The sequence below is a fragment of the Thalia democratica genome, chromosome 1, assembly GCF_965202585.1.
Source record: "Thalia democratica chromosome 1, ktThaDemo2.hap1.1, whole genome shotgun sequence".
NCBI classification, from domain to species: Eukaryota; Metazoa; Chordata; class Thaliacea; order Salpida; family Salpidae; genus Thalia; species Thalia democratica.
Window position 1 is genome coordinate 47,974,976 of NC_139165.1, and position 14,004 is coordinate 47,988,979.

The window sequence follows — 14,004 nt, forward strand, 5'->3', positions numbered from 1 at the left end:
AATTCATGATACAAAAGTTGTGCAGAAAATTTTTCAATTTTTAAAACTCTAAATCAAAGTTCTTTAAAGACTAACTGTTTTCAATGCATAAAACTGCTGTTAATAATAAAAAGTTCGTATTATTTTTTTTTTACTTAAAGTGCCTTGCGATTAATGTTTTAAAAGATTAAAAAGTATTTAAAATGACCGAAAAGCATTACTCAGTTAAAAGCGTACATACTTAAAACATTAAAATATATTTTAGTAAGAATGGTTTTAAAGTTATTAGATAAAACCACAACTTTACGGTTTAGCATTGAGCATATTATGGCCGAACTTGCAATAATGTCATTTTTGCTTCGAATGCGTTTTGCACAAGCTGAGCACGTTTTCCAATACTTGCATTCTGGCAGTTACACAATAAAGTTTAAAAATTACACAAAAAATTGAAGTGTTTACATTTTTATTAGCACACTGAATTTACGAGGGAATAAAGAAATGCAATAAAATTCAACTCGAAGATAATACTGAATAAAATTTAAATTTTTTATGGAATTGTTACTTGTACTTAAAATCAAAAATTTAACTTAATCAAAAATCTAATCTTTTGACCTTAAGTTTCAAAGAAACTAATCTGTAACTGAACGAAGTAAAAACTATAATACAGTTATTAATTTTTTTCATACTTTTAGTTTTTTAAAATTTAAATTGTATAAGTCTTACAAACAAATGATTGGTATTTCAACATTCAATCTATCATTCAAATAAAAGTTTAGATAACTATCGTCACAAAAGATAATTAAGCTATCGAAGAGTTTTTAAAAAATGAAAATAAATATTTTTCTTTTCTCAACGCGATGTAAGTATCAAGCCATTAATACTCATTAAATTACTTCTAGAAATTCTAAAGAACGATGGTAAAAAATAACAGCCAACTTTAATTGTTAGTCGAAAATGTATACTAAATTTATGAGGAATAGAAGGCAAGTGTTAAAGTAGTAAGTAACTTTTATCATAAATTTAAAAGCTTATTAACCTTTAATTTTCTATAGAATATCTTAAAGACAAGTGAACAAAACGTTTTTTACGCAGCATGATTATAACTACAAGTAACAAAAAATAATAACTAGAATTATTAAAAATAAGCTAAGAATTTTACCTAAAAGACCGTAGAATGAACTTAATTTGTTTCACTAGTTAATATTTTTATGCATAATAACTTTTTTTTTTATAATATTTAAAAATCTTTTAAGTTTTAATTTTTTTTTAATTATTAAAAACGATGTTTGATGGAAACTTAAAATTTAGTTTTTATCAAAAGCTTAATTTTTTTTAAATTTGTATAAGTTATAGTCAACTTTAATTGTAACTTTAAACCATTAACTATTAAACTATACACAAATTAACCAGTAATCCATTTAAACTCAATAAGAAAATAATTGGCAAATATGATTACAACATAGCTATCTCTCCTTCAGCAATCAACTATCGTAACTATCGGACGCAGGGCTGTCGATCGTTTGCAGAAGCCCTTCTTCGGTCTTTGCCTTCTTGCTGGAAGTTTCTTCTTGCAGGGCGAGCACTGACCTCTTCATGTTCTTGTTCTCCACCCTGGTGCGGTGGCGGTAGCAGCTCCTCCTGAACGCCTTCACCTCGTTCGGCTGCATGGTGCACGCCACGGTCATCGGCAGCCGCTTGATGGCGCTCTCGGCGATCTGGTACGGCGTCAAGTGCTTGTTGGTTTCAATTTCCTCGTACGCGGAAGATTTCATCTCCAGGATCTGTTTTTCATGAATGCGTATTCTTGTTTTGTTTTTAGAATTGAAGAAAATCTCTAAATCTGAAAACATCTGAATACAAAAATCTATGAAAACGTTCAGAGACTAAGCATGAACTTTCATGAGCCGTGAGTTTGTGCAAGATTTTATGTTGAGGTCTGAGTCTACTGAGGTGGTATAACAAACCTTTTTGTTAACTTGACACCTATATTATCTGGATACAAGAAAAATGCTATGCCAAAAAAAAAGTTCTAGGATGTGAATTAACAAAAGTTGGCAGAACTAATCAAACATCATTTAAAATTTGGCACTAAACATAGAATAACTCGCATTAAAATTAAAAGTTTTGATAATAAATATTTAAAATTTATTATCAAAATACATACCGCTTTTCTTCTCGGGTCAGGAGGATGAATGTGATCTCCGAATTGCGCCTTCACCTTGAACTTGTTTACTACTTCAATCTGTAAGTTTTTCAAATGTTTTTAAAAAATTAGATAAAATATTTTTAAACTGCAATAATTATTATTCACCGTGAACATCTTAAGTAATTAAACAAACCAGGATTGTTTTCAAGGCAAGTCTTTAAAAATCAGGCACTGTCTTATTACTTACAGATAGAATTTAATAAAATCATTGCTAAAAATTTTGAGTTTAAGGTTTTATGCATAATAGCATAAGCAAACAAAACCAAAGAATAGAAATTTTGATTTCATTTTTAGGTTTTTTTTTTATTTCTAACTAATCTACAAAACCAGTAATGTGGCACTTATAAATTTTATTTAAGATATACTTAGTCTCAACACTTTTTTACAAAACAAATCTTAAAAGTAAATAATCATGCTTATAAATAATATACGCATAACAAACCTACCTTTTAAACTATAAGTCTTTATAAATTTCCAACTACAGAAATTAAAAAATTGAATTTGAAACCTCTTTTTAAATATAACCATCTTTTAAACTGCTCAAAGCTACGAAAGAGATTATAAGGGGTATATAAGCTTATTAAAAAAATACTAAAATATTTTATTATATAGAAGCAAATTCGAAATAACAACACAGGAAACACCATAGATGTGAAATAGGTATCAGTTTTATATCATGAATTTCAACTTTAAAGTTTGTATAAAAAGTGTTACATAATACCTACCCTAACACCGCATTTTAGTTTAGTCCAATAATGTTCACACTTCCAAGATGACAGACTACTATCAGTTTTACTCTGTGCCAAATGATTATATATAAACCCATCAGAGTATGCTTTTGCTTTGCCATTCATACTTTTTAGGATTGTAACCGTTTTTGTTGATTCAATTCCTGGTCGTAAAAATTAGACATCTTCTAACAATTGAAAATAGTTTAACAAAAAAAAGCATGGTTAAAGTTCTTATTTTATAACTACACAAAAAATATTTATTTAGATACAATTTTTTCTAATCGAATACCTATAACTATTAAAAAATTTGATATATATATTACTGTGTAAAATTTAGTATAAATTATATTATGATAATCAGTAAATAGCATTACCTTAATTACTGAACTATTGCCTTATATATGTATATATATATATATATATATAATTATATTAAAAGCCCACCACTATTAAAAAACAAAGTTAAATTTTGTGTTATTTAATTAAAGAATTTTATCATATAATAGTTTAAATTGTGATATGTATATTTATATAATGCAATAGTTCAACTTAAGTAATTAAGGTAGTGCTATTTACTGATTATCATAATCTAATTTAAACTACATTTTATACATAAAAATAATCAACCTTCTAATGGAGAGTCAGTTGTTGATTTATCAAAGTTGTCTGTGCAGCTTAAGTTTGGAAAAGTTAATTCTGGATTATTATATATAGCCATAGCTCGACTGCTTGATCTTTTCTCACTATTAGATGATTTGACTACTTCAGTAGCTTCATTACCATTTTCCACTTCCGCTTAAAAATAAGTTCTAATAAATAACAAAATTTCAAATATTTTTCAAATAATATTAAAAACTAAATCAATAATACTACTACAAGTACTGATAACTGAACTTCTTAAGAAACTTTCTTACTTTCTGATGAAGCACTTGATTTTTTTGCTGTTTTATTGTTTTTAGGAGTAAAATTTAAATTTGGAAAAGCAAACTCTGAATTGTTGTAACTAGCTATGGAAAGTTTCTGAGGAAAGTTTTGAAAATTATATTTTTCTTCTTGCATTTCACTAGAACAATTTTCAACAGTAGTGGTATCTTCAGGCTTTCCAACTGAAATTTGAAAATAAAAGTTATGTACGTTATTCGTATTGTTATTAGAATTTTTTAAGTACCTATTTGTGGATAAATAATAAACGGAAATTTCAAAATACACAGTTTTTAAAATGATTTCCAAATTTTCAGGTAAAAAAAACTAAGTTGAAAATAAACACTAACCAAAGTCAGCCAGAGTTTAGTAAAAAAAAGTTGAAAACATTTGCACCACCCTTGAAATTTACTTTAAGTTTTTATTTAGTTATATTTTTATTAAAATTCTTTATTTCTATGTAGTACGACTTTCTATAACAGTTGTTAGTTATTATCATACTTTATCAGCAGCTTTATATATTTGTACCTATCTTACTTTTCGAAGTTGATAGTGTGTTTAAAATAGTTTTTATACAATTTTATTTACACATAAAACATTGGCTCATATTAATATCAAGCTTGTATAGTATTTTATTTTAGGTTAAAAAAAAGCATTTTGTAAACTATAAAATGTATGCTTACAGATAGTTGTTTGTTCATAAAGTTATTAAAATATAAAAATTCTTAGTTCACAATGTTAATAGCAATTCAAACATAGTAAGACATGAAAAAAAGGTTAAAAATTACAGAATTTTCAATAATTAGAAAAGTTTGTTTTTTAATTTCAGAACTTTTCTATGATTCAAAACTATAATGTTTTCAGAAAATTTTTAATTTTTAAATTTCATGACATTGCAGATTTAATGATCACCCTGATATTTATAAATTAAACATATCTGTCAGTATTTTTCACATGTTAGGTTTTTTCAACTTATTTTTTTCTCTGCTATAGCTTATTGAAAAAATATTTGTGTGTATCAATGTTTATACAGATAAACTAAACATTAAATGTCTATAACTTGTCAATGTAAACAGGTAAAAATTTACAGTTTTTTTTTTCTACTCAATAATTATTTGCTTTATATAACTAATTGAAAATTAGAATATATCGTTCACAAGTTTTTTCTTTAACAACACAAGGTTTAAAACATTAAAAAACAGTAAGGTCAATAAGGAAACCTTAAACTTTACCAACTTAATTTTTCAAAACAAAAAACTTACAAATTCAATAACATAAACATTTAACAAAAAACTGATTGCAAAATTCAAACAAAAACACAAACATTTATGCTTTCTATGATACATATTTAGTTTTATTGCATTTCTAATGAAATAAAAAATCTTTTAATTCATAGAACAATTTACTTAACTTAGTAATAAAGGGTCGAAAATGGTTATAAATCAAAGTTATACAATGTCAAATTGATCAACAAATTTTGTAGAACAAATTTCCTTATAAAAATAAATAAAGTTTAACTAAATTATAAATAATACCTTATTTGTAAAGATCATAGAAAATATTGGTGAAAGTATGCTGAGCCTAAGCCTGGACTTTATTATGCCATGAGACAAGCTCAAATTAACACAAAGGTTAGATCATACTAATTTGATCATTAGACCACAAGCTTTCAGTAGACTGAAACCCTGGTCTACCAAAGGCTTGTGATCTGATGATGGAGTTGGCATGATCTAACTTTTATGTTTACTTGTAAAAAGTACAACTTTTGTTAAAACAATGTGTGATGAGTTCAAACTCTAGTTATAAAACTTTTATTATTCAACATATTAACTCTATCTGGGGTATATTTAGTAATTAAAACAAATTTTCTAAACTTTGTAAAAAATTTACTTTTAGGTTAAATTTATTTCAGTGTAATATTTTATGGTTTTATTACTACTTTGTAAGTAATAAAAAAAGAATCACGAAACAACTAAAAATTTATTAAGTAAAGTTTTATATTTAGTAGTTGGTAAAGATTTTATAAAATTTATAATGAAAGTAAAATAAGAAAACTTAACAATTATTAACCTTCAACTTGAGGAAAAAGTGAAGAAGCATTATCATCATCATCAGAGTCATCCAACATAAAATATTTTGTTTCTGTACCATCTGAGCCATCTTTTGAGCAAGATGCTTTACTAATTTTATGTTACATCTTGTTAGTTTTATAAATGTATTTTCAAAAAACTAAAATGAGACTTCTATCAAAAACTACTTACAAATAGTTTTAAATAAGCTGTAGCACAATTTATATAAATTAAAGATTATATATCATGAAAAAGAGCATAAAGATCCTAACAAAACTAAACCGTCAAAATTTGTTTTTTTTAATTAGATGATTTTTTATTCTAACTACAAATATTGTTTTAACCGAAGTTGGTCTAGGTTAAAAATTTAATATGAATAAAAGGTATTTCATCAAACTAATATTTTTTTACATATTAAAAAGATTCAATAGAATAATATATTTGGAATAATTATGCAAAAAAAATCTCACCTAATTTCTTGAGTTAACTGATCTAGGTTTTGTGTCCATGACTTACTACCATTACGCAAAATATCATTCTCTTTCTTCAAGTTTTCAATACTTTTTTTTAGAAACTTAATTTCCAACTTCATGTTGTTTATATCCCTTTATAATTTAGAACTCTTTAAACGTACATTTTAAATTAACATAGTATAAATATATTAAAAACTTACATAAGACTAACACCATCACTGTTTTCAGTTGTACTAGAGTTTTTAATATTACATCCCGGGTTTTTCTTTTCGTTTTCTAAATTTTGTATTGTTTCTTTTTGAGTTCTAATTTCAAATTGCTGAAGCTTAATTATTTCTGTTAACCGTAACATCAAATTATCTGCTTCAACTGAATAATCTTTTGATCTATTCATACTAGTATCTTCTGAAAAAAATATATTTCTGAAATATTGTTTTATATTGCTTAATGCTGAACAAATAAAACACAGTAAAAGTTACACAAACAAATTAAACATTACTACTCATATTATAGGCCATAAAAGTGTTATCATTTTAATGATATTTTACTTTTAATTACTTTGTGTAAATCAGATTTGCGACTATTTGAGTCAAAAGAAACTATGAGTTACCAAAAACTGTTGTGAGTGATCTTAAACTATCCTGTTTATTTTAATTACTTTTGTTAATACATACTTATACCTCATGTTCCTTTTTCTTTTAAATAATAAACAGGAAAACCTTATATATATTCTTCTACATTTAAAATTTGATAAACTAATAAAAATATTGTTTTAAAGTTTATAACAATTGAGATTTAAAAAAATACTGAAAACAAGTATTTATAAAACATGACAAACAACTTTATCTATGAATTATAGACAAACAAAACAATATAGCTTTAAACAAGGTCTTTTATTCAACACAAATATATTTAAACAAATTTTCATCAGTGTGATAAAATTGTAACAATAACTGTAACAATAATAAATAAACTAAGTTATGTAAGCAGATATTTTACTATACTTGAAAAGGTCATAATTTTTTGTCACCGAAACCTGGTAGCAAATAAAATATTTAATTTGCACATCAATATTTAAATAAGCTCTTCACATTTTAGTATATCGAGCAACAAATTTTAGTTAAGACAAATAACTATATAACTTTATTTTTTACATTTGCATTTTACTATTTTCAATACTCACAAAATGATATAACAGCAGAATAAGTAAAATGCAAAATATTATATAAGCCATAGAGGTACCACAAGTATTAGGATATCTATTGTATCTGTTAGTTAAAGCCACTTTAAAACAGCTCTTTTTTGACAGATGTGGCTCATAACAGGACCCATATATGCTGAACAAATTCACAACACCTCTGCATAAATTATAGTAAAACCTACTTGATCAATTTTGTCACACTTTAACCAAGATTGGTATTGTGTTTTTCAAAATAATTTTTGATTAATCTAGTTTAGGGTTTCCCAATTTGAGCCATTTGGTCTTTCTTGGGGACATTATAGAAATTTTTGGGACCATAAGCAGCAAAGGGGCTAAAGGGGGGCCATTAGTAGTAAAGGAACCACAGGGGAACCATGAGGCTTTAATTTGAAACTTATACTACATATACAGGAGTTGATGGTGAAGAGCTAAAAAAAGGTCTTTGATGTACTTAAGGTTAATTTTGGAATTTATACTGGATATTATGGGAAAACTAAAGAAGTTTAGGGGCCATAAGCTGTAAAAGGGTAGCCATGAATCCAAAACTTGTGACTTACTATTCTGGAGTTAATGGTGAAGAGCAAAAAAAAAAGGACTTAAGTGTATTTTTAGAATTTTCCTGAGAAATCTTGTAGAAGGGGCCATAGCTTTTTTTTACTTCTTTTAATGGGGCCTTACGAAGAAAAAAAATTTTGGAAACTTCAATTTGTCCCTAATATAAATTTTATTGGGTTGTTTTACTTAAGAAATTAAAATACTTAGAACTAATAAAATAGAACTTATTTTCTAATTTAAGTCTAACATTTTTCTATAGAACAATTATTCTGCTTTTTGTCTGTTATTAACTACAGTTATATAAACTTGTAACACTAATATATATAATACCATATGATGATGTGGGTACCTGTCTAAATTGCACAAGCGTACAAAATTGTACAAGAGCATAAAATTTGCACGAAGACTAATTTGCACCTGAGCACAAAGATAAAATTGCACAAAAGGTCACTTTTGCACGAGTGACAACTTTGCACGAAAAAACTAGCATATGTTCACACATAGATTAAATAAATATATTATATTTTCTTATAAAATAAAACCAAAGTTAAAGCTAAGAATGTAATAATAAAATAAAAAATCTAATACTAACTAAATTTGTTTTACTAAACAATTGTTTAGTGGTAGTTATAGTAAACAAAAACCTGCATTTTTTTTGATGTTCTGAATAACTGCAGTCCTATAATTATGTTTAGGATCTGCACAGTGGTTGTGTGAGTTGACAACTTCCACAACTTGGGTTCCTATTGTATGCAAACGAAACTGTGGAAAAAGTTGAATAAGCACTAAAATATGTATAGAATATAGAAATCTATTATGCTTAAGGCATAAGGAGGTCCTTTACTGTTTTTATACTTAACATTGTAAAACTAGGTAAAAATAAATGAGAAATAAATTGCCTATTAAAAATAATAGACTAAACAGCTAAATAATATTAGCAGTTAATTTACATATATGAAGGCTATAATTATTTATAAAATAAGATAGTTTCAGGGTTGCCACTCGTTTTTTCAAAATTATTTCCAGGTTTTTAAAAGTACACATTTTTGGGCCTATTTTTAGTAAAAAGTTAATTTAAGGTAAGAAACTGTGTTAAATAGTACAAAAACATTGAAAACATTCTGTGAAGCTACTTTAGATATGTTTTTTCTTAAAAAAAAATTTTGATGATGACTAAAAATTTTCTTTTATATAATAGATTTTTTGAGTCAAAACAAAATTTTACTACTAAACATATGAAAATTGTTAAAATTCCAGGTTTTTTACTGATTTTTGTTCAAAATTCCAGGTTTTTATCAAAATTTCTCAAATGCCAGGTTTTTCAAGGTTATTCCAGGTTTGCAGGTAAAGTGGCAACCCTGTAGTTTTCAAAAATTTATTACCAAATATAACATCAAAACTTAGTTTAAAATAAAAATTTCTATAAATACAAAAAACTCCAGTAATAGGATAATTAACTGTTGATCAAGGTAGTTTTAGAAAAATTGCTTAAAAACTGTTAGAATAAAGTTCTTATAGTTAAACTTAGTTATTTAAACTTAAAACTTGATATAAAAATTTAATTTATTACCTTGCAGTCACTTCTCTTACACCTGTAGTACTTTTTCCCTGATTTGGTGTTGGTTCTGTCATAAATAAGATAGTGCCCATCAAACAAAATTTTATTATGCTTACCATTTGATGGTACCTCCGTAAAAGTTAAGTTCTCTTGATTCATAACTTAAAACTTACTGTTACTAAGGTAATGTTTGATTTTTGAAAATATATTAACTTAAAAATTTATTTAATGATTTTGCTACAAAAAGATGTGATGACAGAAACTTTGAAATTTTCCATTTATTTCAATTAAGAATAGCTATATAACAAGGGCATGTCTTGACTTTTTTCAGTAGGCTTGCACATTTTATTAATTATCAATAGAATACTTTTTGATGACTATCTACTACTATGATAAATTGTATGATAAATTCAAAACCTATGGTGGACACATATACAAAAAATATTAAACTTAAGTTATTTTATTAAAACACAACTTAATGGTAATTATACATATTTCCTAGTAATGTAGGGTAAATCATTATTCTTAAAACTTAATATGTAGAATATTTCAAGCTTAAACCCAGTAGTCAACACCTTTACAAAATAACTAATAGAGTACAAAGACTCACACAAACTTATTTTATTCTACTAACTAAGTGCAATTAAACTTTAGTAATGACATTGAACATTTTTGAATAAATTTGTACTAACTAGATCAAAAACAATGCAAAATGATCTTTTATTTACACTAAATAGCATTTTCTGAGGGAAACTTAGGCAACTTAAAAAAAAAAGAAACAAAACAATCAAAGGAAAAACTTTTAAATAACTATTACAATGTGATACCACAATTAAAATCTAATTTTTAATTCATTTAAGCTGCTTTATAGTGGTACACAAAAAGTGAATCTTTTTTTAATAATTTCAACATTCATTATTTTCAAAATTAGCAAATAAGCTAAACCGAGTCTATAAATCTTATTTGTAATCAATAACCTAATTTAAAATATTTTTTCCCCTTTTTGTTCTTTTTTTTTCAAGGTTTGCACAGGAATCAGAAAACCAATCAAAACACCCCCCTGCTATATAAACCTATCAGATTATACAAATAAAATTTAGAGATTAGTATATTTGTAGTATATTAAATCAATACCATTGACCATAACTAAATTCAAGCCTAGAAAATAATAAATTCTACTTCGTACAAACTCAGCAAAATGAGTGATTGTATTTTATTATAACTAACACAACTTTATCCCACATCAATTTTTAAAAAACAACACTTTTGGATGCATTGAAAGTGTATCTTAAAAATTAAAACATTAAGTAAAAATAAGATAATTTTATTTTAAGAATATTAAAACTTAAACTTTAATTTATAAAACACTTAAACAGGGTTGCCACTCTTGGGGTCAAAAAACCTTCCTTGAGTGACTAGAAACTTCCCTGAGTTTCCCTGAGCTTTTTTGAAATCCTTAAAGATTTTATTATTTATTAAAAGTTACAATTATAATTCTAAGAATTTAAAGAACTAGCTGAAGGGTTAAAAAATTTCAAATAAGCACTTAAAAATAAATAAAATTAACTGTATTGAACAAAATTTTGAAACTGAATTAACTAAATCTCATTCTAGATCTAGAAAAAAAAAATTCCCAGAGATTTTTTTTTAATCTTAAAATTACCCTGAAATTTTTAGAAAAAATCAAAACTGTCCTCAATTTCCCTGAGTTTAAAAATAAGAGTCAAAATTCCCTGAGTTACCCTGAGATTTTCTAAAACTTGAAAATTCCCTGAGTTTCCCTGAGTGTGTGGCAACCCTGCTTAAAAGAAAGCTAAAATATATAAATTGAAACTTTAATATAAAACAACAAAAACAATTTCAAGTATAATTCATGTAACTACACAGCCACAATTTCTATACAATGCACAATAAAAATTTCATAAGACGGATTCTCTCCTTTCTAAATTTATCTAATTGTCTCACTATTTTCACACGACTCATCTGTTTGATACTAAATTTTTTCCTGTTTTTTTTTGTGCAAAAGTATCTTCGTGTAATTTTGTCCCCTTGTGCGTATGCTTGTGCAATTTTAACACTTACTCATGTAAATATTATTTTATTTTATTTTAAATATTGTTTTATTTCTTATTTAAGTTTTAATCTAAATTAAATTTACATCAATACATGTTTAGTCTTTAATAAGAGTTATTTATATTAAAATAAAATTTTATTTTTATTTTTATTAAAATAAAACTTAATTTTATATTAGCTTTTAAACACATTAATTTAACTTCAATTAAAAAAAAAACTGAATAAATTTAAAACTTAATAAATTTAGACCTAATTTAATTAAAAGGAATTATACTAATAAACTTTAATTATTAATTTTTTTATAATACTTATATAGATTTTAGTATATTTTTTATTTAGTTATGTTCAGTTAGTATTATTTTGTGCAAAATTGACCCTCCGTGCAAAACTGTCACTTGTGCAAAATTGACACTTGGTGCAAAGTTGTTTTTGTGCAAATTTGGCTTCGTGTAATTTACACTTGTTCCCATATAATGTATGACCTTTTTAACGTTTTCAAAAAATACAAGTTTTTGATAAAACAAGTTTTATAAGTTAATTTTTTTATATAGTTTTGGAATTAAATTAAAAGAAAAAATTTTCTTAAACAGTATAACAATATTTAAAAGATAATAAAAAGCTATTTTAAATGTGTTTTTAATAAAAAATTTTTTAGTGATTCTTAGTTTTATGAGCACTCACTTTGATTAACTTACAGAAATTTTTCAGCTTCATTTCAAAAAAAAATTTTTGACAAAGTCTTTACCTTAAACAAAAATTAAAAATAGACCCAAAAAGTGTACTTTCAAAAACCTGGAAGAAATTTCTCAATAACAGTTGGCCATCCTTTATTCAGTAGTATTTAAGTAGTAGTACTAGGGGGGGGGGGGTTTGTTAAGTTTTTTTTTAACCTTGTAAAAAGGTTCCAATTTGTGTTTAAAGCTCACAAAAAAAATTTGGTTGAGTTGTCTTACACCAAAAGCTAGCCACCATAAATTTTAGGTTTGAGAATTGTCAAAAATTTAAGGCCAAAATTTGCTGAGTCAGCAAAACTTTTGAACTAGAAATTGTTCGAAAGTTAGCAAAAAATGTTTGAAAATAATTGTTTTATCTGTTTAAGTACTGTTTAGATTCTTTTAATTATTTTTTATGTTAGTATTGAGCTTTAATTATTGTACGTTTAATTATACTACCAATAACAAAACAATTAAGGCCATAGGGGGGGGTCCACTTTGTTTTTTACAACTTGATCTTATTTTGTAGAATTTAATCTGAGCTATCAGACACTTTTAACCGCTTAAAAAAACTCAAAGTAACTTTTGAGATATAAGCGATCAAAGAAAGGGCATTCAATAGGTTCCTTATGGAAGGCAAAAACTAAAAATGCGAAAAAAGACTATTTCACTAAAAATCTATTTCCTCCTTCATTTTTTGAGTAATCTTTCTCAAATTTTTACAGAATGTGTATCATTAAACTTTAAAAAGATCTATTGTAGAAATTTTTTTAATTTTGAGTAAAAAAAAAATTATTGTCAAAAAACTACCCTTTTTTTTAGTTTTTTGTGGATAAAATTTTTATTTTTCAAAATTTCAAAAATTCCAACATTCAGATTCTTCAAAATATTAAAAGGAACATTTCCTGAAAATTTGAAGTCTCTAGGTCAAAAAATGAAGGAGGAAATAGGTTTTTAGTGAATTTTTAAATTTCCGAGAAAATTGACCCCGAAAAATTTGCGGTCCATACGTTTGTATCGGAAACGTTTTACAAAAAATAAAATATCTCAAAAGTTAAATAATATTTTCGAATTCTATAAAAACAGGCTTGTAGTTTGTATTTAAAGCTTTCATATAAAATCAAAAGTTATTTTTTGTAAAAAAAAAGTCGGACCCCCCCCCTATGGCCTTAAATGCACCTATATAAGGTAAAACAGTAAACTAGTTAAATGGTGCTATAAAAATGCTTAAGTTGTCTGTAATTTTTTCAGTTGAGTTTTACTTTTTAGTAAGTACTACGTTTAAACTGAAACTGTTTTTATTATATATACAGAATTAGATTTGAGTTGAACAAAATTTAACAGTAACTCACTAATACAATACTTAACTTTGTTTGAGTAAAAAGCTACAGTATAAATTTTTGTTAACACAATATGAACTGCATTTTTAGATTTATGCTCTGCCGCTCTTTTACACCACCTTGATGATATCAAGAACTATCTTGAACAAAATCAGCATACTCTTAATGCAATATCTATCATTTAT

The 14,004-nt window shown here is 25.7% G+C and overlaps 1 protein-coding gene across 2 annotated transcripts; it reads right to left on the reverse strand.

Annotated features, from left to right (window-relative positions):
• Positions 1 to 1,308: 1,308 nt before the first annotated feature.
• LOC145844560 (uncharacterized) lies at positions 1,309 to 9,856 on the reverse strand. 2 transcript variants are annotated; one of them, XM_082951968.1, is made up of 10 exons: positions 9,706 to 9,856; positions 8,780 to 8,897; positions 6,580 to 6,781; positions 6,377 to 6,511; positions 5,908 to 6,017; positions 3,831 to 4,022; positions 3,544 to 3,711; positions 2,911 to 3,077; positions 2,144 to 2,221; positions 1,309 to 1,760 (listed from the first exon to the last, which is right to left on the reverse strand). In XM_082951968.1, exons 1-10 carry the CDS (start codon positions 9,850 to 9,852, stop codon positions 1,461 to 1,463), a joined length of 1,617 nt encoding a protein of 538 aa, XP_082808094.1. In that variant the 5' UTR covers positions 9,853 to 9,856; the 3' UTR covers positions 1,309 to 1,460. The 2 variants fall into 2 exon arrangements, with proteins under 2 accessions (XP_082808094.1, XP_082808087.1); XM_082951961.1 differs by having other exon boundaries at positions 6,580 to 6,784.
• Between the last annotated feature and the right edge of the window lie 4,148 nt (positions 9,857 to 14,004).

Bases quoted from the DNA above. Each gene is read 5' to 3' on its own strand.
- LOC145844560 (XM_082951961.1), bottom strand. From the start codon at position 9,852: ATGAATCAAGAGAACTTAACTTTTACGGAGGTACCATCAAATGGTAAG. The intron at 6,018-6,376 runs GTGAGATTTTTT...ACATAAAATTAG, and splicing joins CAGTTAACTCAAGAAATTAG to TAAAGCATCTTGCTCAAAAG. The intron at 3,712-3,830 runs GTAAGAAAGTTT...CTTATTTTTAAG, and splicing joins ATCAAGTGCTTCATCAGAAA to CGGAAGTGGAAAATGGTAAT.